The sequence below is a fragment of the Heterodontus francisci genome, chromosome 5, assembly GCF_036365525.1.
Source record: "Heterodontus francisci isolate sHetFra1 chromosome 5, sHetFra1.hap1, whole genome shotgun sequence".
In the NCBI taxonomy this organism is placed as follows: Eukaryota; Metazoa; Chordata; class Chondrichthyes; order Heterodontiformes; family Heterodontidae; genus Heterodontus; species Heterodontus francisci.
The window spans coordinates 113,864,385-113,889,512 of record NC_090375.1 but is presented as its reverse complement, the minus strand read 5'-3'; the positions used below and the strand labels follow the sequence as shown (position 1 = coordinate 113,889,512).

At 44.5% G+C, this 25,128-nt stretch overlaps 1 protein-coding gene across 1 annotated transcript in view; it reads right to left on the bottom strand.

Annotated features, from left to right (window-relative positions):
* Positions 1-25,128, bottom strand: part of dnajc5b (DnaJ (Hsp40) homolog, subfamily C, member 5 beta) — a 51,881-nt gene that overhangs the window by 8,058 nt on the left and 18,695 nt on the right. Inside the window, exon 3 of the mRNA XM_068030907.1 lies at positions 13,750-13,924. Coding sequence (XP_067887008.1) covers positions 13,750-13,924 — 175 coding nt within the window. The remainder of the gene's footprint in view (positions 1-13,749; positions 13,925-25,128) is intronic.

Here is a 25,128-nt window from a genome sequence, read left to right as displayed (position 1 = left end):
TTGATGTCTTTCGGGACTACTGCTGGAAGATCTTCCTCGCACATTATCGGAGGCCCTGTGTCCAGTACGTGATCGCTTCCTTATGCAAGAGTCACTTCCAGACCCACTATTAGAACTTGCACTGTGCTTTCTTACCCTCCACTCTTTCACCGCATTCTGCCAGTCCATAGACCTTGTTTCTTGGCCCTCATCTTGAACATTTAACCAATATTTAAATTTGCCAGTAGATTTTCCTGCACGTACCACAATCCACAATTGTTGCATCCCTCCAGCTATTAGACCCCTCTGGAATATATGTCACCCGAGTACCTATTTGGGGCAATTGTCCTTTGGATGCAATAGCTCTTTCTTGAGCGTCATGATCGCTCACATTACTATCCAACGCTTGTTCTACCTTATTCTGTTCCTCAGGACCTTCATCACAAAACACAAGCGCATTGGGGTACAAGGTGCCTCGTTTCCCTCTACCAACTGCTCAGATCCTGCAAATTTGTAATCAACCCTGATTAATCGTTACTTAACAATTTGGTTTCCATGTTTGTACCCGAGACACTACACGTGTAGTGTCTCCCACCCACCCTCCTCCTCTAACTAAAAAAAAAGGACTCTGGTGTGTTGATAAGATTTATTGGGAATCTAGAATAGTGGGAATGGAGGTAAAGGCAGTTGTATGTTCCTCCTGCAGAATGTGGGAGGTAGGGGTCGCCAAGAGTGTCCCTGCTGACTGCATCTGCGGGAAGTGCACCCAACTCCAGCTCCTCGCAGACCGCGTTAGGGAACTGGAGCTGGAGCTGGATGAACTTCGGATCATTCGGGAGGCGGAGGGGATTATTGACAGGAGTTATAGGGAGGCAGTCACACCTCAGGTAAAAGAAGTAGGTAGATGGGTTACCGTCAGGGGAAGGAAAGGGAACCAGCAGGCAGTGCAGGGATCCCCTGTGGCCGTTTCCCTCAACAACAGGTATACTGTTTTGGATACTGTTGGGGGGGACGACTTACCAGGGGTAAGCAATGGGGTGCAGGTCTCTGGCACAGAGTCTGTCCCTGTTGCTCAGAAGGGAAAGGGGAAGAGGAGCAGAGCATTAGTCATTGGGGACTCCATAGTTAGGGGAACAGATAGGAGGTTCTGTGGGAACGAGAGAGACTCACGGTTGGTGTGTTGCCTCCCAGGTGCCAGGGTGCGTGATGTCTCCGATCGTGTTTTGGGATCCTTAAGGGGGAGGGGGAGCACCCCCAAGTCGTGGTCCACATAGGCACCAACGACATAGGTATGAAGAGAGATGGGGATTTAAGGCAGAAATTCAGGGAGCTAGGGTGGAAGCTTAGAGCGAGAACAACCAGAGTTGTTATCTCTGGGTTGTTGCCTGTGCCACGTGCTAGCGAAGAGAGGAATAGGGAGAGAGAGGAGTTGAACACGTGGCTGCAGGGATGGTGTAGGAGGGAGGGTTTTGGTTTCCTGGATAATTGGGGCTCTTTCTGGGGTAGGTGGGACCTCTACAAACAGGATGGTCTTCACCTGAACCAGAGGGGTACCAATATCCTGGGGGGGAGATTTGTTAGTGCTCTTCGGGGGGGGTTTAAACTAAATCAGCAGGGGAATGGGAACCTAAATTGTAGTTCCAGTGTACAGGCTGTTGAGAGTAGTGAGGTAGGGGATAAGGTTACAGGGACGCAAGAGGGCACTGGCAAGCAAGAACTTGGTTTAAAGTGTGTCTACTTCAATGCCAGGAGCATCCGGAATAAGGTGGGTGAGCTTGCAGCATGGGTTGGTACCTGGGATCCTGATGTTGTGGCCATTTCAGAGACCTGGGTAGAGCAGGGGCAGGAATGGATGTTGCAGGTTCCGGGATTTAGATGTTTCAGTAAGAACAGAGAAGAGGGTAAAAGAGGGGGGGGTGTGGCATTGTTAATCAAGGAAAGTATTACAGCGGCAGAAAGGACGTTTGAGGACTCGTCTACTGAGGTAGTATGGGCCGAGGTTAGAAACAGGAGAGGAGAGGTCACCCTGTTAGGAGTTTTCTATAGACCTCCGAATAGTTCCAGAGATGTAGAGGAAAGGATAGCGAAGATGATTCTCGACAGGAGCGAGAGTAACAGGGTAGTGGTTATGGGGGACTTTAACTTTCCAAATATTGACTGGAAATACTATAGTTCGAGTACTTTAGATGGGTCTGTTTTTGTCCAGTGTGTGCAGGAGGGTTTTCTGACACAGTATGTGGACAGGCCAACCAGGGGCGATGCCACATTGGATTTGGTACTGGGTAATGAACCCGGCCAGGTGTTCGATTTAGATGTAGGTGAGCACTTTGGCGATAGTGATCACAATTCGGTTAGGTTTACCTTAGCGATGGGCAGGGACAGGTATATACCGCAGGGCAAGAATTATAGCTGGGGGAAAGGAAATTATGACGCGATTAGGCAAGATTTAGGATGTGTAGGATGGGGAAGGAAACTGCAGGGGATGGGCACAAACGAAATGTGGAGCTTATTCAAGGAGCAGCTAATGCGTGTCCTTGATAAGTATGTACCTGTCAGGCAGGGAGGAAGTTGTCGAGCGAGGGAGCTGTGGTTTACTCAAGAAGTTGAAGCGCTTGTCAAGAGGAAGAGGGCGGCTTATGTTAGGATGAGACGTGAAGGCTCAGTTAGGGCGCTTGAGAGTTACAAGCTAGCCAGGAAGGATCTAAAGGGAGGGCTAAGAAGAGCAAGGAGAGGACACGAGAAGTCATTGGCGGATAGGATCAAAGAAAACCCTAAGGCTTTCTATAGGTATATCAGGAATAAACGAATGATAAGAGTTAGAACAGGGCCAATCAAGGATAGTAGTGGGAAGTTGTGTGCGGAATCAGAGGAGATAGGGGAAGCGTTAAATGAATATTTTTCGTCAGTATTTACAGTAGAAAAAGAAAATGTTGCCGAGGAGATTACTGAGATACAGCCTACTAGGCTAGATGGGATTGAGATTCACAAGGAGGAGGTGTTAGCAATTTTGGAAAGAGTGAAAATAGATAAGTCCCCTGGGCCAGATGGGATTTATCCTAGGATTCTCTGGGAAGCCAGGGAGGAGATTGCAGAGCCGTTGTTGTTGATCTTTATGTCGTCATTGTCGACAGGAGTAGTGCCGGAGGACTGGAGGATAGCAAATGTTGTCCCCTTGTTCAAGAAGGGGAGTAGAGACAGCCCTGGTAATTATAGACCTGTGAGCCTTACTTCGGTTGTGGGTAAAATGTTGGAAAAGGTTATAAGAGACAGGATTTATAATCATCTTGAAAAGAATAAGTTCATTTGCGATAGTCAGCACGGTTTTGTGAAAGGTAGGTCGTGCCTCACAAACCTTATTGAGTTTTTCGAGAAGGTGACCAAACAGGTGGATGAGGGTAAAGCCGTGGATGTGGTGTATATGGATTTCAGTAAGGCGTTTGATAAGGTTCCCCACGGTAGGCTATTGCAGAAAATACGGAAGTATGGGGTTGAAGGTGATTTAGAGCTTTGGATCAGAAATTGGCTCGCTGAAAGAAGACAGAGGGTGGTGGTTGATGGCAAATGTTCATCCTGGAGTTTAGTTACTAGTGGTGTACCGCAAGGTTCTGTTTTGGGGCCACTGCTGTTTGTCATTTTTATAAACGACCTGGATGAGGGTGTCGAAGGGTGGGTTAGTAAATTTGCGGATGACACTAAGGTCGGTGGAGTTGTGGATAGTGTCGAAGGGTGTTGTAGGGTACAGAGGGACATAGATAGGCTGCAGAGCTGGGCTGGGAGATGGTAAATGGAGTTTAATGCGGAGAAGTGTGAGGTGATTCACTTTGGAAGGAGTAACAGCAATGCAGAGTACTGGGCTAATGGGAAGATTCTTGGTAGTGTAGATGAGCAGAGAGATCTTGGTATCCAGGTACATAAATCCCTGAAAGTTGCTACCCAGGTTAATAGGGCTGTTAAGAAGGCATACGGTGTGTTAGCTTTTATTAGTAGGGGGATCGAGTTTCGGAGCCACGAGGTCATGATGCAGCTGTACAAAACTCTGGTGAGGCCGCACCTTGAGTATTGCGTGCAGTTCTGGTCACCGCATTATAGGAAGGATGTGGAAGCTTTGGAAAGGGTGCAGAGGAGATTTACTAGGATGTTGCCTGGTATGGAAGGAAGGTCTTACGAGGAAAGGCTGAGGGACTTGGGGTTGTTTTCGTTAGAGAGAAGGAGGAGGAGAGGTGACTTAATAGAGACATACAAGATAATCAGAGGGTTAGATAGGGTGGATAGTGAGAGTCTTTTTCCTCGGATGAGGATGGCAAACACGAGGGGACATAGCTTTAAGTTGAGGGGTGAAAGATATAGGACAGATGTCAGAGGTAGTTTCTTTACGCAGAGAGTAGTAGGGGCGTGGAACGCCCTGCCTGCAACAGTAGTAGACTCGCCAACTTTAAGGGCATTTAAGTGGTCATTGGATAGACATATGGATGTAAATGGAATAGTGTCGGTCAGATGATCGGCGCAACATCGAGGGCCGAAGGGCCTGTACTGCGCTGTAATATTCTAATTCTAATTCTAATAACTGCTGTCTTACCATCGCAAACATACCAGGGCCCTTCCATTCCCTATGACCCTCTCTTTTATAATACACCAAAACTCCTGAATTAAATTCTGCTTCAGATGGCCTTATACAATGCCTCAGAGTTCTCCGAATTTTCTCAAAGACCTCAGCCTTGATGAAAGCCCATCTCCCTGCATGTCTAGCTTTCAGATGTGCAGAAAAAAATGGAACTAATTGTAGCACCTTTTCGAGCAGGAGGACTGTCACAGAGCACAGAAGGCAATTTGGAATTCTGCCCATAGACCAATTGATAGGGATTATATCCTCCAACCACCTGAAGCGAATTCTTTGCATGAACTGCCCATGCCAGGGCAGTTGTCAACTTGCAGTTTGGCTGGTCAGCTAAGATTTTATGCAACATTTCATCCACCACTGCGTGATTCCTTTCACAAATTACTTTCACAAGTATTCATAACCATAATGTTTATGCTTTCACACATGTCTGAACTGGTCATTGGCAAATTCCCCTCCATCATCAGTCAAAACCCTAGCTGGTGCCCCAAGCCCAGTCCCTATCCATTTCTCCATAATTTTGTCTATCATCACCCTTTTGTCTCTGCTATTTATTAGTGTAGAAAGAGTGAATCCAGTTGCTAGGTCTACAAAATGTCGAATGCAAATACTCTTGTCTTTGTCCAACACCTTTACATCCATGGCAACTACCTCGTTAAAGTCATATGCCAATGGAAGGCTGACAATAGGACATGATGGTGTCCTCTGATACTTTTTACAGATTTCAGAATTTTCTAATCTCTTCTATTATCCTCGCCTACTCTTCATCAATCACACCTGCATCCTTTAGCAGGGTTTTTAATTTCTGACAAGAATGGTGAACAAATTGCCTGTGTAACTTTAAGACATTTTGCGTTTTATCTCTCTGATTCTTGACACCTGATGCCATTAAAACTGTTCTAACACTCTGACTAGAAACATCAGGTTTTGTTAAGGTTATACTTTAATGCCCCGACTGGGTAAACTGCAAATTCACTGACTTTCCAAAAACAATTGCCTTATCATGTTCCATTGCAAGTTTCATTTGTGCCTTTTTCATTGAAGGCTTACTCAACAGTAAAGTTATCTCACTCAGGACTATATCAGTACTAATAACGTGGTTTAACCCAGCTATTTTATATGGAATTACTACTCTCTTCAGTGATTTCAATGTGTTGTCACCATCAAACATAAAGCTGGTAGTAAATTTATACTCCTTAACCTTGAGTCGATCCTCACAACTAAGTGAATCCTGATCACATTGTAACCAATTAGTTCCACATACTGTCGACATGCAAGCACTATCCAATACAACACAGTTGAACGAATCCGCAACACATTCATCACAGGACTAAAACTCCTTGTGATTAGTACAATTCATTCAGATTCATCAGTATCTTCCTCCTCGGCCTCGGAATTCTCTGCATTGTGTGTTATTGTGAGGACTTTTAGGGCACTTCATTGCACCATGAGTCACATCTGAAGTACCTCAATATTCCAGGGTATAGAATCTACAGGCGTGACAGGGGAGGGGGTAAAAGAGGAGGTGGCATTGCACTTTTGATCAAGGAGTCAATTACTGAAGTAAGGAGGGAGGATTTCTCAGAAGGTTCCTCAAATGAGGCCATATGGGTAGAACTTAAAAACAAAAAGCAGCCAATCACTCGGCTGGGAGTGCACTACAGGCCTCCAAACAGTCAGGGAGAGATAAAGGAGCAAATATGTAGGCAAATCTCAGAGAGGTATAGAAATAATAGGGTAATAATAGTAGGGGATTTCAACTTCCCCAATATCAACTGGGATAGTCTTAGTGCAAAAGGCTTAAAGGGGGCAGAATTCTTAAAATGCATACAGGAGAGCTTTTTGAGCCAGTATGTCGAAAGTCCTACAAGAGAACGGGCAGTACTGGATCTAATCCTAGGGAATGAAGCAGGACAAAGTGGTAGGTGTCAGTGGGGGAGCATTTCGGGGACAGTGACCATAAGTCTGTAAGATTTAAGGTAGTTATGGAAAAGGACAAAGATGGACCAGAAATAAAGGTACTGATTTGGGGGAAGGCCGATTTCAATATGAAAAACAGGATCTGGCCAAAGTGGACTAGGAGCAGCTACTTGTAGGAAAGTCTACATCAGACCAGTGGGAGTCATACGAAGAGGAAATAGTGAGAATTCAGAGCCAACATGTACCCGTTAAGGTGAATGGAAGGACCAATAAGTCCAGGGAACCCTGGAAGTCAAGGGATATAGAGGGTTGTATCAGGAAAAAAAAGGAGGCTTATGGCAGATTCAGAGTGCTGAAAACAGTGGAGGCGTGAGAGGTATGTGAAGAGAAAAAGATTGGTGAAGACAAATCTAGGTCCCTTACAGTCAGAAACAGGGGAATTTATTATAGGGAACAAAGAAATAGCTGACCAACTAAATGCATACTTTGGTTCTGTCTTCATAAAGGAGGACACAAATATCATACTAGAAATGTTGGGGAACACAGGGTTTAGTGAGAGGGAGGAACTGAAGGAAATCAGTATTAGTATAGAAATGCTGTTGGGGAAATTAATGGGATTGAAGGCCGATAAATCCCCAGGGCCTGATAATCTACATCCCAGAGTACGTAAGGAAGTGGCCCTAGAAATAGTGGATGCATTGGTAGTCATCTTCCAAGATTCTATAGACTCTGGAACAGTTCCTACAGATTGGAGCGTAGCTAATGTACCCCACTATTTAAAAAGGAAGGTAGACAGAAAACAGGGAATTATAGACCAGTCAGCCTGACGTCGGTAGTGGGGAAAATTCTAGAGTCCATTATCAAAGATTTTATAGCAGAGCACTTGAGAACAGGGTAGAATCGGGCAGAGTCAGCATGGATTTACGAAAGGAAATCATGCTTGACAAATCTACTGGAATTCTTCGAGGATATAACTAGTAGAGTTGATGAGGGGGAGCCAGTGGATGTGGTTTATTTGGACTTTCAGAAGGCTTTCGACAAAGTCCCACATAAGAGATTAGCGTGTAAAATTAAAGCGCATGGATTGGGGGTAGTGTATTGCGATGGATAGAAAATTGGTTGGCAGACAGGAAACAAAGAGTAAGAATAAACGGGTCTTTTTCCGAATGGCAGGCAGTGACGAGTGGGGTACTGCAGGGATTGGTGCTAGGACCCTAGCTGTTCGCAATATATAAATGATTTAGATGAGGGAACTAAATGTAATATCTCCAAATTTGCAGATGACACAAAACTGGGTGGTAGGGTGAGTTGTGAGGAGGATGCAGAGAGGCTTCAGGGGGATTTGGACAAGTTGAGTGAGTGGGCTAATGCATGGCAGATCCAGTATAATGTGGATAATTGTGAGTTTATCCACTTTGGTAGCAAAAACAGGAAGGCAGATTATTATCTGAACGGCTATAAACTGAGAGAGGGGAATATGCAACGAGACCTGGGTGTTCTCGTACACCAGTCGCTGAAGGTAAGCATGCAGGTGCAACAGGCGGTAAAAAAGGCAAATGGTATGTTGGCCTTCATAGCGAGAGGATTCGAGTACAGGAGCAGAGATTTCTTGCTGCAATTATACAGGGCCCTGGTGAGGCCACACCTGGAATATTGTGTGCTGTTTTGGTCTCCTTATCTGAGGAAGGATGTTCTTGCTATAGAGGGAGTGCAGCAAAGGTTTACCAGACTGAGGAGAGATTGAGTCGGTTAGGATTACATTTGCTGGAGTTCAGAAGAATGAGGGGGGATCTCATTGAAACCTATAAAATTCTAACAGGACTTGACAGGGTAGATGCAGGAAGAATGTTCCTGATGGTGGGGGAGTCCAGAACCAGGGGTCATAGTCTCAGGATATGGGGTAAACCTTTCAGGACTGAGATGAGGAGAAATTACATCACCCAGAGAGTGGTGAGCCTGTGGAATTCGCTACCACAAAAAGCAGTTGAGGCCAAAACATTGTATGTTTTCAAAAATGAGTTAGATATAGCTCTTGGGGCGAAAGGGATCAAAGGATATGGGGGGAAAGCGGGAACAGGTTACTCGGTTGGATGATCAGCCATGATCATAATGAATGAAGGGCCGAATGGTCTACTCCTGCTCCTATTTTCTATGTTTCTATGTTTATAAGAGTATAGAAAGTGTAGGTGGGTACTTAAAAAAGTAATTAGGAAAGCAAAGAGGGGACATGAAAAAACACTGGCGGGCAAGATAAAGGAAAATCCTAAGGCATTTTATAAGTATATTAAGGGCAAGAGGATAACCAGGGAAAGAGTAGTGCCCATTAGGGACCAAAGTAGCAATCTGTGTGTGGAACCGGAGGACATAGGTGAGGTTTTAAATGATTGCTTTTCAGCTGTGTTCACTATGGAGAAGAACGATGTAGGTGGAGAGATCAGGGAGGGGGATTGTGATATACTTGAACATATTAGCATTGAAAGGGAGGAAGTATGAGCTGTTTTATTGGGCTTAAAAGTGGATAAATCCCCAGGCCCAGATGAGATGTATCCCAGCCTGTTATGTGAGACAAGGGAGGAGATAGCAGGGGCTCTGACACAAATTTTCAAATCCTCTCTGGCCACAGGAGAGGTACCAGAGGACTGGAGGACAGTGAATGTGGTACCATTATTCAAGAAGGGTAGCAAGGATAAACCAGGTAATTACAGGCCGATGAGTCTAACATCAGTGGTTGGGAAACTATCGGAAAAAATTCTGAGGGACAGGATTAATCTCCACTTGGAGAGGCAGGGATTAATCAGGGCTATAAAAGCAAAATCAGGGATAGTCAGCATGGCTTTGTCAGGGAGAGATTGTTTCTAACTAACTTGATTGAATTTTTCGAGGTGGTGACTAGATGTGTAGATGAGGGTAAAGCAGTTGATGTAGTCTACATGGACTTCAGTAAGGCTGTTGATCAGGTCCTGCATGGGAGATTGGTTAAAAAGGTAAGAGCCCAAGGGATACAGGGCAACTTGGCAAATTGGATCCAAAATTGGCTTAGTGGCAGGAGGCAGAGGGTAATGATTGAGGGTTGTTTTTGCGATTGGAAGCCTATGACCAGTGGTGTACCACAGTGATCGGTGCTGGGACCTTTGCTGTTTGTAGTGTACATTAATGATTTAGACGTGAATATAGGAGGTATGATCAGTAAGTTCGCAGATGACACGAAAATTGGTGGTGTCGTAAATAGTGAGGAGGAAAGCCTTAGATTACAGGACGATATAGATGGACTGGTAAGATGGGCGGAGCAGTGGCAAATGGAATTTAATCCTGAGAAGTGTGAGGTGATGCATTTTGGGAGGACTAACAAGGCAAGGGAATATACAATGGATGGTAGGACTCTAGGAAGTACAGAGGGTCAGAGGGACCTTGCAGTGCTTGTCCATAGATCACTGAAGGCAGCAGCACAGGTAGATAAGGTGGTTAGGAAGGCATATGGGATACTTGCCTTTATTAGCCGAGGCACAGAATATAAGAGCAGGGAAGTTATGATGGAGCTGTATAATATAGGGACAGGTGGGGATGTGGTAGGTATATGGAATTAGTGTAGGATTAGTATAAGTGGGTGGTTGCTGGTCAGCACAGACTTGGTGGGCCAAAGGGCCTGTTTCAGTGCTGTATCTCTAAACTAAACTAAATTAAACTAAACACTAGTTAGGCCACAGTTGGAGTACTGTGTACAGTTCTGGTCACCACACTATTGGAAGGATGTGATTGCCCTGGAGAGGGTGCAGAGGAGATTCACCAGGATGATGCCTGGGCTGGAGCATTTCCGCTATGAAGAGAAACTGGATAGGCTGGGGTTGTTTTCCTTAGAGCAGAGAAGGCTGAGGGGAGACATGATTGAGGTATACAAAATTATAAGGGGCATTGATAGGTTAGATAGGAAGAAACTTTTTCCCTTCGCGGAGGGGTCAATAACCAGGGGGCATAGATTTAAGGTAAGGGGCAGAAGGTTTAAAGGGGATTTGAGGGGAAAAAAATTCACTTGGGGGGGGGGTTGCAATCTGGAACGCAGTGCCTGAAGAGGTGGCAGAGGCAGGATCCCTCTCAACATTTAAGAAGTATTTAGATGAGCACCTTGAAACGCCAGCATACAAGGGCTATGGGCCAAGTGCTGGAAAATGGGATTAGAATAGTTAGGTGCTTGATGGCCGGCACAGACATGATGGGCCAAAGGGCCTGTTTCTGTGCTGTATAACTCTATGACCTATTAACTATGATTGCTGTTCCAATTCTGCCTTCCACTGTAAAAGTCAGACCTGCTAAAGGTGCTTTCATCCTCATTCCTCCTGTCTTTAACTCTTCCATTGTACTTATTCCAGTATCCGGACCATTTTAAAATCTAGTAATCATTCAGTCCTCCATTCTTTGTGTCACCACAGAATGCTCCGTTTGCTCTCTAAGGGCTGCAGGAAATGACTCTGTCCTCAGGAATTTCTTTAAGGCAGCAGACATTTGATCCAACAAGGAGTCTTTGTCCAGGAACCGAACCCCAGTTAGAACCAGGGGCCTGTCCATATGCGACACGCTACCACAATCTAACAATTTAAATGCTAGCACTGAACCAGGGATCTCCAAATTGAATTTCCTCAATCTTCTGTACAGTCTGTTAAAGTCCAGGATCAATTCCTCCAGTGAACAACCATCTGTTTTCCGAAATCTATCAAAGTCTGACCATGCCTCATACACATTCAATAGGTCATCTTTCCTGTACATTTCATCCAAGAATTCTAACGGAAGATCCAACCCTTCATCAGTTTCCAACTGACGAGCATCCAGTTCACAAAACACTTTACTTCTGATTTTACTTTTGGTAGGAAGTGACAACGCCAAGGCCATACCTTGTTTCCTCTTTGGTAGAAATGTAACCCACACGTCCACTTCATTCTTCCACTGGTCATATGGTTCAGAATCAGACAACATCAGAGGGTAATCATACCCTGACAATTTACACTTGCTTTCTGCCATATTTTCCACAATAGCCCGTGCGATTTTAGTTCTCTATGTAAAAAAAATTCCTAGTTTTCAACCTTCAGCTTTAGGCAAGCATCCTGTACTATCATGTTAAACTCCAGAAAGCTTGTTATGGATGGATAATGCTGGAGCCTATTTTTACTCAGTTTCATATCTATTGTACAGTGTAAAAGGATAACAAGCATATAGCTCCTCACTCAAAACCCTTCAACAACATCAGTAAGTGTCTGCTTATCAGTGCTCAAGTAAGACCCCAATTAACACCCTCTACCTGCATATGATCAAACAATTGATAAACAATTAACAGATTAACATCCAGAGCTCTCACCTGAAAGACATTAGGTCTTTGGAAGTTCAAATAGGGGACCAAGGCCATTTCTGGTATGGACCCCTTTTTATTGCTTACACCAATATCGGGGGAGCTCAGTTCACCTTTCTGCAGCCTTTGACAAAACGACTACACGCGGGCCACTATCAACCACCATTCCCCCCACCAACTCTGATCATGACCTCATGCATGCGTTCCCTTTCTAATTCCTGTTACTACCCTTCTCGATACCAAACATCACTGCACTATTACTCACCCTTCCCAAACCTGGCCACCACTACTCACCCTCTCCTGGTCTCCCCCCTTTAAGATCTCACCCACAGGCTGCTGCCAACTTTGCAGTGGTTCAATTTAAGGCCTCTTCTCTGGCAAGCTGCCTGAGGTTTGCAGCTCACCAGTTTGCTGATGATGAGGCGTGAGACTCAATATTAGTTGTGCTTCGGGCCTATCCATTCAGGCACATGGATTGTTCCACGTACCCCGTCTTTTCGGGCACAAACAAATTTCTAAGCTATGATGTCAGCAACAAACATTCACAGATCAGCTATAGTAAAGATAGAGGCAGAATAAATGACCCTTCATTCTATCCAAAAATGAGCTTTAACCCCTACCACAGAAGAGTACACTCTAATGCAGCAGCATAACATTTCTCACAGCAGCTATCGTATGGGGTTTTTTTGAGCATGGTTGAAAATGTTAATACTAATTAGTCTCAGCTTTGTGTTTTGGATCCACATCAGGAACCATTACAGGAACAGTGACATAGTGGTTATGTTATTGGACCACCACCCACTCAAGAGCAATTAGGGATGGGCAATAAATGCTGGTCTTGTCAGTGATGCCCACATCCTGTAAATGATTAGAAAAAATCTACTGGGAGTTGGCCTGAAATTGCACAAACTAATTTCACAGCTGGCCCATAAAACCAAAAGATGGAGTATTCATCGCCTCTGTCTTGGATTGGATTCTAGACCAGTCCCAGAGATGGAAGGACAGCATACTCACTATTGCACCAACTAATACATAGGTCCAGAAATTCCTGAAGGCCCACTTCTCTGCTGTAAGTGTACTGGAGCAGAGCCCATCATCTACCCTTGCCCAGCCTGTGACCCCATCCAAAACCCCAGGGATGTGGATATTTGCATGTCTGGGGTTCCTCAAGTGTCAGCAGACTATTCAACTGTTAGTTCACAAGAACCCAATTTATTTTACAATCCCACTGGGACTTAATTGTAATGAATTTAGATTAGATGAGGCCTGTAATCTAAAAAGTAACACAGTCTGGCTTGTTATTGCTGAATGAGAGGAAAGGACTATTGGTGGCCCTTAGAACTGTGTTTACATACAAAGGATCATGAATGCGTCTGTAAAAACTACATAAGGGTTTTCTAGACGTAGGCAGAAAGGCTCCAGCCACAAGGATCAGATGAATCTCAGTGGAAAGAAAAGCCCGCATACCTTTTTAGGCTTTCTTGCCTTTGCGGCGTGCTCCACTCAGACCCTTGGGCCAGTGGCAGCTTCTCCGGACTCCCCTCAAATTGGGTGATCATCATCTACTTCCAGTGGAAAATGCAACAGGAGGTGCTGTTTGGGCTCTCTCTGTTCATATCCGTGCATTTAAATTGCCTGCATCAGTAGTAGGCATAGGCGCTGTGCCTGTGCTCCCAGGGGAAGCCCTCGATATTTCAGGGCAGCCAGGTAGATAGCTGGTGCCCTGGGCCTTGCCTCTTTTTCTTCTCCTTTTGCACTGGGGAACTGAACATTCCCCAGCCATTAGGAAGAGGAATATCAGGGCCAAATATTTATACTTGTTTGTCAATTGAGCCCTCGTAGGACTAACCGTGGAAGGCTCAACCTGAAGGAGAATAGATACCTTGCTTTTAGCACTCACCATTCTCCATGTCCGTGCGGATTTGTTCTTCCAGGTCCTCTGGTGAGACGTAGTATTCGTATTCTTCATCCCCTGGGGACTTGGGTTTGCATTTACCAAAGCAACAGTTACAGCAGCAGCAGAGACAGCAGCAGAAGTAACAACCAGTGATCAACCCACAGAACACAAAAAGGCCCTGGGCAAAATGCAAATCAGAAATCAGACAAAAGCAACTAATCAGAAGTGAAGATATAATTTACTTGGTTCTGTTGTGTCATTGAGCTCTCTGATTTTGAGAGTTATGGACTGAATTTTCCATTGCCATGTTCTGGTGGCTGAAAGGATGCACAACAGGCTTTGTGATTGCCTATGCTGTGCATGGCCATTCCGTGTGAAACTCCAGCTTCCTGCTTTACTAATCATCCAAGGCACTGAGTTCTCCTTAAAAATACATGTCAGATATGCTTTGCCTTACCTTAGTCTTCCGTGCTCAAGGGTGTACCTCGACTAACCCAGCTAGACTAACCAAGGCTGGACTGGCCATGTTGAAAATAGGCCCCTCTTTTCCATGAGAATCTCAAAAGTATCCTGTTCGCTTAAAGGGAGCCAGCCTGTCCCTGACTATACCTCACTGCGCATATCGATGGAACGGCGATTCTTCGATGATTTACTTTAATACTGACAATCAAAAGCATTAAGGGGTATATGTTTCTCTCTTTTATTCAAAAAGTGTTCATGACAATAGTTTTGCAATCAAAATGGTGATTGCTTGTCATTCTATTGTAGTCAAATTTGTAATCTATTTGAACAGAAGATTGGACAATATCACAACAGTAACAGTGTTCTTCTCCCACTTCTCAAGTAACAAAATAACCCTTAGTCACTGACCTGAAACATTAACTCTGCTTCTCTATCCACAGATGCTGCCAGACCTGCTGAATATTTCCAGCATTTCTTGCTTTTATTTCAGATTTCCAGCATCCGCAGTATTTTGCTTTTATTAAAATAACCCTTCAACTGGTTTAACAAACAACATTTTGGTATTCCAGCAGGTGCAAAAAATTTGCATGTAATCAGACCATTAAAATGTACGAAATGCTAATTTCGCCACAAAATTCATTGTTTAGCTAAAATAAGTCCCAGGTCTTTAGTTTTCTATAAGTTAAAAAGCTGCTGTACTATTACTCACTCTTCAAATCCCTTAGATTGTTTTCTATCTTGCAGTCTCTGGTAAAGGAGCAAAGTTTGTAGTGAGCACAAAGAATGATGGCTTCAGTACTTCCAACGTTCAGCCAAAGGAAGTTATGACTCATCCGTGACTTAGGCAGTCCACAGTAGTGAACAAAGAACAAAGAACAGTACAGCACAGGAACAGGCCATTCGGTACTCCAAGCCTGCACCGATCTTGATGCCTGCCTAAACTAAAACCTTCTGCACTTCCGGGGACCGTATCCCTCTATTCCCATCCTATTCATGTATTTGTCAAGATGCCTCTTAAACGTCCGTATCGTACCTGCTTCCACCACCTCCCCCGGCAGCAAGTTCCAGGCACTCACCACCCTCTGTGTAAAGAACTTGCCTCGCACATCCCCTCTAAACTTTGCCCCTCTCACCTTAAACCTATGTCCCCTAGTAACTGACTCTTCCACCCTGGGAAAAAGCTTCTGACTATCCACTCTGTCCATGCTGCTCATAACTTTGTAAACCTCTATCATGTCGCCCCTCCACCTCCGTCGTTCCAGTGAAAACAATCCAAGTTTATCCAACCTCTCCTCAAAGCTAATGCCCTCCAGACCAGGCAACATCCTGGTAAACCTCTTCTGTACCCTCTCCAAAGTCTCCACATCCTTCTGGAAGTGTGGCGACCAGAATTGCACGCAATATTCTAAGTGTGGCCTAAATAAAGTTCTGTACAGCTGCAGCATGACTTGCCAATTTTTATACTCTGTGCCCTGACCGATGAAGGCAAGCATGCCGTATGCCTTCTTGACTACCTTATCCACCTGCGTTGCCACTTTCAGTGACCTGTGGACCTGTACGCCCAGATCTCTCTGCCTGTCAATACTCCTAAGGGTTCTGCCATTTACTGTATACTTCCCACCTGCATTAGATCTTCCAAAATGCATTACCTCACATTTGTCCGGATTAAACTCCATCTGCCATTTCTCTGCCCAAGTCTCCAACCGATCTATATCCTGCTGTATCCTCTGACAATCCTCATCACTATCCGCAACTCCACCAACCTTTGTGTCATCCGCAAACTTACTAATCAGACCAGCCACATTTTCCTCCAAATCATTTATATATACTACAAACAGCAAAGGTCCCAGCACTGATCCCTGCGGAACACCACTAGTCACATCCCTCCATTCAGAAAAGCACCCTTCCACTGCTACCCTCTGTCTTCTATGACAGAGCCAGTTCTGTATCCATCTTGCCAGCTCACCTCTGATCCCGTGTGACTTCACCTTTTGTATCAGTCTGCCATGAGGGACCTTGTCAAAGGCTTTAATGAAGTCCATATAGATAAAATCCACTGCCCTTCCTTCATCAACCTTCTTCGTCACTTCCTCAAAAAACTCAATCAAATTAGTGAGACACAACCTCCCCTTCACAAAACCATGCTGCCTCTCACTAATAAGTTTGTTTGTTTCCAAATGGGAGTAAATCCTGTCCCGAAGAATCCTCTCTAATAATTTCCCTACCACTGACGTAAGGCTCACCGCCCTATAACTTCCTGGATTATCCTTGCCACCCTTCTGAAACAAAAGAACAACATTGGCTATTCTCCAGTCCTCTGGGACCTCACCTGTAGCCAATGAGGATGCAAAGATTTCTGTCAAGGCCCCATCAATTTCTTCCCTTGCCTCCCTTAGTACTCTGGGGTAGATCCCATCAGGCCCTGGGGACTTATCTACCTTAATGCTTTGCAAGACACCCAACACCTCCTCCTTTTTGATAATGAGATGACTGAGACTATCTACACTCCCTTCCCTAGGCTCATCATCCACCAAGTCCTTCTCTTTGGTGAATACTGATGCAAAATACTCATTTAGTACCTCACCCATTTCCTCTGGTTCCACACATAGATTCCCTTCTCTGTCCTTGAGCGGGCCAGCCCTTTCCCTAGTTACCCTCTTGCTCTTTATATATGTATAAAAAGCCTTGGGATTATCCTTAATCCTGTTTGCCAATGACTTTTCATGACCCCTTATAGCCCTCCTGACTCCTCGCTTAAGTTCCTTTCTACTGTCTTTATATTCCTCAAGGGATTCGTCTGTTCCTAGCCTTCCAGCCCTTACAAATGCTTCCTTTTTCTTTTTGACTAGGCTCACAATATCCCACGTTATCCAAGGTTCCCGAAACTTGCCAAACTTATCCTTCTTCCTCACAGGAACATGCTGGTCCTGGATTCTAATCAACTGACGTTTGAAAGACTCCCACATGTCAGATGTTGCTTTACCCTCAAACAGCCGCCCCCAATCTAAATTCTTCAGTTCCTGCCTAATATTGTTATAATTAGCCTTCCCCCAATGTAGCACCTTCACCCGAGGACTACTCTTATCCTTATCCACAAATACCTTAAAACTTATGGAATTATGGTCACTGTTCCCGAAATGTTCCCCTACTGAAACTTCGACCACCTGGCCGGGCTCATTCCCCAATACCAGGTCCAGTATGGCCCCATCCCTAGTTGGACTATCTACATATTGTTTCAAGAAGCCCTCCTGGATGCTCCTTACAAATTCTGCCCCATCTAAGCCCCTAGCACTAAGTGAGTCCCAGTCAATATAGGGGAAGTTAAAATCACCCACCACTACAACCCTGTTACCTTTACATCTTTCCAAAATCTGTCTACATATCTGCTCCTCTACCTCCCGCTGTCTGTTGGGAGGCCTGTAGAAAACCCCCAACATCGTGACTGCACCCTTCCTATTCCTGAGCTCCACCCATATTGCCTCGCTGCACGACCCCTCCAAGGTGTCCTCCCACAGTACAGCTGTGATATTCTCCTTAACAAGTAATGCAACTCCCCCATCCCTTTTACATCCCTCTCTATCCCGCCTGAAGCTTCTAAATCCTGGAACATTTAGCTGCCAATCCTGTCCTTCCCTCAACCAAGTCTCTGTAACAGCAACAACATCATAGTTCCAAGCACTAATCCAAGCTCTAAGTTCATCTGCCTTACCTGTTATATTTCTCGCATTGAAACAAATGCACTTCAGACCACCAGTCCCGCTGTGCTCCGCAACATCTCCCTGCCTGCTCTTCCTCTTAGTCTTACTGGCCTTATTTACTCGTTCCCCCTCATTTATTTCACTTGCTGTCCTACTGCTCTGGTTCCCACCCCCCTGCCACACTAGTTTAAACCCTCCCAAGTGATGCTAGCAAACCTCGCAGCCATGGTCATAGGAATTAAAGAAGTGGGCTGGGTGATAGATCTTTGGGGTCTCCGGAGATAATAGTGCAGAGAAAGCAAGAAAAATCAATGCAGGTGATGCGCTAACTGCCTTGGATGGCTCGGAGTGATACCATGCAAGCGCAGCTCCCCAAAGCTGGATAACAGAGGAGAGAACTGGCAGTGGTGGAGGACAGCCCAGTCAACATGTCACACAATGGAATGTCAAGGATGGTAACGCAACAAGGTCACAGTCACAAAGGTTGTAAGTCCTGATTTTGGCTAGAACAGTCGTAGTACTGCAATACAAGTGGAACCTGGACTGCAGGAATTCAAAGATTGGTGTGGGAGAAATGGGTTTGAATTCATGGGACATTGGCACCAGTACTGGGGAAGGAGGGAGCTGTTCTGATGAGATGGGCTCCACCTGAATCATGATGGGACCAGAGCCCTGGCTAACTGCATAACTAGGGCTGTAGATAGGGCTTTAAACTAAATAGTGGTGGGGGAGAGGTGGGGGGATGGGGGGGGAGGGTTCAGTTGCATGGAAAATTATGAAGTCAAAGTTAAAAGAGAAGGTAGGAGTGCAGGTTAGTGATGAGGTCGATTGTTACCAGAAAATAAAAGGAAGGGACAGAACTTGTGAACGTCATATTGCACCAAGGAATCATACAAGAGTAGGGAAATTTGATAAGGGAACAAACTTAAAGGCTTTGTATCTGAATGCTCAAAGCATTCGGAACAAAATAAATGAGTTCATAGCGCAAATAGAGATGAATGGGTATGATTTAATGGCGATTATTCAGACGTGGTTGCAGGGAAACCAGGCTTGGGAATTGAATATCCAAGGGTATTCAGTTTTTCGGAAGGATAGGCAGGAAGGAAAAGGAGGTTGTGTAGCTTTGTTACTAAAGGAAGAGATCAGTGCTGTCATGAGAATTTATATAGGCACTGGAGATCAAGACATAGAATCAGTCTGGGTAGAATAAGAAATAGCAAGGGAAAGAAGTCCCTGGTGGGAGTAATCTATAGGTCCCCAAACAGTAGTTCCGCAGTGGGGCATAGTATAAACCAGGAAATACTGGGGGCTTGTAAGAAAGGTACAGCAATAATCATGGGCGATTTTAATATGCTTATAGACTGGATTAGTCAAATTGGCAAGGGTAGACTCACAGGAGAGGTCAATGAATGTATCAGAGATTGTGTTTTGGAGCAATATGTTGTGGAACCAACCAGGGAGCAGGTTATTCTAGATTTGGTATTGTGTAATGAGGTGGGATTAATTAATGATCTCACAGTTAAGGATCCTCTCAGGAAGAGTGATCATAGCATGCTAGAATTTAAAATTCAGTTTGAGGGCGAGAAACTGGAGTCCCACACTAGCATTCTGGAGTTAAACAAAGGTAATTACATAGGCATGAGGACAGATTTGGCCCTAGTGGACTGGGCAGGAAGAATAAAAGGTAGGACAGTTGATGAGCAGTGGCAGATGTTTAAGGAAATATTCAATTCCTCCCAACTAACATATATTCCAGAGAGGAAGAAAGATTCTAAGAGGGGGGGAAAATATCCATGGCTAAGCAAGGAAGTTAAGGATAAGGTAAAGACAAAAACTAAGGCATACCATATTGCAAAGGCCAGTGGCAGGCTGGAAGATTGGGAAACATTTAAAGATCAAGAAAGGGTTACTAAAAAAGTAATAAAAAGAGCAAAGGTAAATTATGAAAGAAAACTAGCGCAAATTCTAAAAACAGATAGCAAACGTTTCTATAAGTATATAAAAGGGAAGCGAGTAGCTAAAGTGAATGTTGGTCCCTGGAGGATGAGTCTGGGGAGTTTTTTGAGGGGAACACAGAAATGGCGAAGACACTAAATCAGTATTTTGCCTCAGTTTTCACAGTGGAGGACACTCGTACCATCCCAATAGTACCAGGTAATGCAGAGGTTATAGAAAGGGAGGAACTTAGAATAATCATCATCACTAGGGAAAAAAGGACTGAGCAAACTACTGGGATTGAAGGCAGACAAGTCCCCAGGGCCTGATGGCCTACATCCTAGTGTCTTAAAGGAAGTGGCAGCGGAGATAGTGGATCCATTGGTTATAATATTCCAAAATTCCTTGGATGCAGGAAAGGTTCCAGTGGATTGGAAAAAAGCTAATATAATGAATGCCCTTATTCAAAAAGGGAGGGAGGCAGAATGTAGGAAACTTTAGACCAGTTAGTTTAACATCTGTCGTTGGGAAATTGTTAGAATCCATTATTAAAGAAGTAATAATAGGACATTTAGAAAGTCAAAACGCAATCCATCAGAATCAGCATGGTTTTATGAAGGGTAAATCGTGTTTGACTAATTTGCTCGAGTTCTTTGAAGATGTAACAAGCAAAGTGGATAATGAGGATCGTGTAGATGTAGTATATCTGGACTTCCAGAAGGCATTTGATAAGGTGCCACACAAAAGATTAATACACAAGGGCGGCACAGTGGCGCAGTGGTTAGCCCCGCAGCCTCACAGCTCCAGCGACCTGGGTCAATTCTGGGTACTGCCTGTGCGGAGTTTGCAAGTTCTCCCTGTGACCGCGTGGGTTTTCGCCGGGTGCTCCGGTTTCCTCCCACAGCCAAAAACTTGCAGGTTGATAGGTAAATTGGCCATTATAAATTGCCCCTAGTATAGATAGGTGATAGGGGATGTGGTAGAAATATGGGATTAGTGTAGGATTAGTATAAATGGGTGGTTGATGGTCGGCACAGACTAGGTGGGCCGAAGGACCTGTTTCAGTGCTGTATCTCTAACTAACTAACTAACTAAGATCACATGGGTTTAGGGGCAATTTATTAGCTTGGATAGAAGATTGGGTAACCAACAGAAAACAGAGAGTCGGGATAAATGGGTCCTTTTCTGGTTGGAAAGATGTAACTGGTGGGGTGCCACAGGGTTCGGTCCTCGGGCCCCAACTATTTACAATCCATATCAATGACTTGGATGCAGGGATAGAAGGTACTATAGCCAAATTTGCAGATGACACTAAAATAGGTAGCATGGTAAGTTGTAATAAAGAAATAAGAAAGTTACAAATGGATATGGATAGGTTAGGTGAATGGGCCAAAATTTGGCAGATGGAATTTAACGTGGATAAGTGTGAGGTTATCCATTTTGGTCAGAAGAATAGAAAGGCAAATTATTATCTAAATGGAGAGAAACTTCAGAGTGCTTTGGTGCCGAGGGATCTGGGTGTCCTCGTGCATGAATCGCAGAAAACTAGTATGCAGGTACAGCAGGTAATAAGGAAGGCAAATGGAATTTTGGCATTTATTGCTAAAGGAATAGAGTATAAAAGTAGCAAAGTGTTGCTGCAACTGTACAAGGCATTAGTGAGACCGCACCTGGAATATTACATACTGTTTTGGTTCCCTTACTTGAGGAGGGATGTAGTTGCATTGGAGGCAGTTCAGAGGAGTTTCACTAGCTTGATTCCAGAGATGAGGGGTTTGTCTTATGAAGAGAGATTGATCAGTTTAGGCCTTTACTCTCTAGAGTTTAGAAGAATGAGAGGAGATCTAATTGAGGTATCTAAGATGATTAAGGGGATTGACAAAGTAGATGTAGGGAGGATGTTTCCTCTGGTGGGGCAATCTAGAATGAGAGGTCATAGTTCTTATGTTCTTAACAGTGAGTTTTGGGAGAGATGGTCACAGAGCTGGGAACGACAAGATAGGTTGTTGGGATCCACATTAAAAGATCAGTGCTGCAGATGCCTCATGATTGGCTTATACTTATCATTGTTGACAACAAAATTGCATTTTCAAAACTTTTTTCAAAATGTACACTTTGTATATTTTTTGGTCCCTAGAAAATACTGGCTCATGAAAATGTAAGGATTAGATCCTAGAAATTTGATGGAGCCTCCCCTATTTTTCAGGAACTTAACGGGCACCTAAGCTTCTAGCATGGCAGATAGAAAGTGTACACTCATTATGAATCAGAAGTACGCTGCCCACCTTATTGGTATTGGTGAACAAGATAGGCATCCAGAGTTTGCACCTTAAACAGGCATTAAATAAACCAACCCCTCTCCCAGCCCCTTTATGGACTTAACTAAGGGTTGCTGCCAACAACGCAGCAGCCGGATCCTCGAGGTCTCTTTTCCAGCGAGCTGACATGAGTCCATTAGGTGCCCAAAGGTCACTAGTTCAATGATAATGAGGCCGGAGGCCCAATATGAGGTGCATTTGGGCCTATCCGTTCAGGCACAGGGATTGTTCCTTGTGACGCCTGCAACCCATTTTTGGGCGCAAGTGCAAATGATTGGCAAAAGCTAACTGTTACTTGTCACTAACCTTCACAATTACCGCAGCAAGCATAAAGTACGTTGAAGGATTTCAAAGATTTTAGGTCATGTTCCTGTTGTTGGTGACCATTTCCAGTTACTATCTTCCAGCAGGAATACGTAACCCCACCTTTCTCTAATAAAGAGAAGGCTGGGCTGATCCAATAGAGGTCTTTAAGATGATGAAATGGCTTGACAGGGTAGACATACAGAAAATGTCTCCACTTGTGGAATAGTCTAAAACTAGAGGTTAGAAATATAAGCACTAATAAATCCAATAGGAAATTCAGGAGCAAATTCTTCACCCAAACAGTGATAAGAATGTGGAATACACTACCACAAGGAGTAGTTGAGGAGAATAGCACAGATGCATTTAAGGGGAAGTGAGATAAGTACATGAGAGAAAAAGGAAAAGAAAGTTGTACTGATATGGTTAGATGAAGGGGGTGGGAAGAGGCTCATGTGGAGGATAAACACTGACATAACTGGGCAGAGTGACCTGTTTTTGTGCTACAGCCTCAATGTAACTCAACGTAATTTAAGTGGGGGAAAGTGAAGGGTGCACAGTTCATTCCATGAGTTAGAAAAAGATAATCAATTCTGCAATGCTATCTCAATACAACTAAAAAAGGAGGGGGGCAAAAAGCAGGAAACTATAGGCCAGTTAGCCTAACATCTGTCATTGGGAAAATGCTGGATTCATTATTAAGGAAGTAGCAGCAGGACATTTAGAAAATCATAATGCAATCAAACAAGGTCAACATGGTTTTACGAAAGGCAAATTGTGTTTGAAAAATTTATTCGAGTTCCTTGAGGATGTAATGAGCAGGGTGGATAAAGGGGAAATCAGTAGACACAGTATATTTGGATTTCCAAAAGGCATGTGATAAGGTGCCACATAAAATGTTGCTACACAAGATAAGAGCTCATGGTGTTGGGGGTGATATATTAGCATGGATAGAGGATTGGCCAACTAACAGGAACATAAGAACAACATAAGAACTATGAGCAGGTGTAGGCAATTCAGCCACTCGAGCCTGCCCCGCCATTCAATAAGATCATGGCTGATCTCATCTCGGCCTCAACTCCACTTTCCTGCCCGTTCTCCATAACCCTTCAACCCATTACTAATTAAAAATCTGTCTATCTCCTCCTTAAATTTACTCAATGTCGCGGCATCCACTGCACTCTGGGGTAGTGAATTCCACAGACTCACGACCCTTTGAGAGAGGTAATTTCTCCTCATCTCTGTTTTAAATCTGCTACCCCTTATCCTAAAACTATGACCTCTCGGTCTAGATTGCCCCATAAGAGGAAACATCCTCTCTGCGTCTACTTTGTCAATCTCCTTAATCACCTTATATACCTCAATTAGAAACAGAAAGTCGGAATAAATGGACCATTTTCAGGTTGGCAAACTGTAACTAGTTTGGTGCCACAGGGATCAGTGCTGGGGTCGCAACGATTTACAATCTATATTAATGATTTGGATGAAGGATTGAGTGTATTTTAGTTAAATTTGCTAATGATACAAAGATAGGTGGGAAAGCAAGTAGCGAGGAAGACACAGTCAGCCAGATTATTAAAGCCCAATGAGTGCGGGTAAGGAGGCAAGAACGATTTGAAGATTGGCTTCTCGGAGGTCGGCACTGGCACTCGCCGCAATCGTAACGTGACACTATTTTTAAAGGGACACTGAGGGACAGGGTTGGGCCACACATTAACAGGCTTGCTAGCAGCATTTTTAATTTTCAAAGGCTGGGAATTTGGAGGGCACCATGTGGGGAACATGGCAGGGTGAGCAACTTATGAACACTGCAGGGGGCCATGAGGGTTATGGAAAGAGCTGATTAAAGTACTGCTGAGTCAGAAAGTAAAGCACAGCTGCTTCAAATGTGCCATAAATTGGCCATTGCTGTAGCTGTAAGACTTGCTTTTCTCAGTGGTGGGTGGCAGAATCTGGAGATGGATGTGAGGCCGCTGGCATCACTTGGGCAGCTGGGTTGGCAGGGGAAGGCCTGGTGAAAGCACAATGCCCAACTGAGGGAGTTCAGGCTACACTGACATTGGACAGAGTAGTCAGAATGAGCTGCATCCTCCTGGACAGGAGGAGGCCAGAGGAGCACAGTGAGAGGCTGCAAGGGGAGGAAGGTGCTACTCATGACATCGGGTGTACAGCCCAAGAGCCAGCTACCTGCAAATGACAGAGTGCCAGAGCCATAGCAGCCTGCATCTATCAGACAGATGGTCTCGGATCTGTGTGTTCTGATCCACAATGAGGCCTCACGGCACCCACAGCACTCCACTACTTGTAGCTTTCAAAGTCTCCATCACCCTAAACAAATAGACAACCGGGTAGTTCCAGGGATCAGCTGTGGACCTAGGTGGCATCTCACATTGGAGAGCTTATCAGGCAATCAGGCAGTTCACGGATGCTATTTTCAGGAGGGCAAGGGACTACATCCCTTTTGACATAGATGGCCTGCACGGGCACAAAGAATATTGGGTTCAGCCTCTATCGCTGGATTCCCTTAGGTACAGGGCATCATCGATTGCAACCATGTGGTCATCAACCAGCCAGTGGAGATCCATCAACAGACAGGACTTCCACTCCCTCAACGTCCAACTGGTCTGTGACCACAAAAAGAGTTTCCTCTATGCGTGCACTTGCTT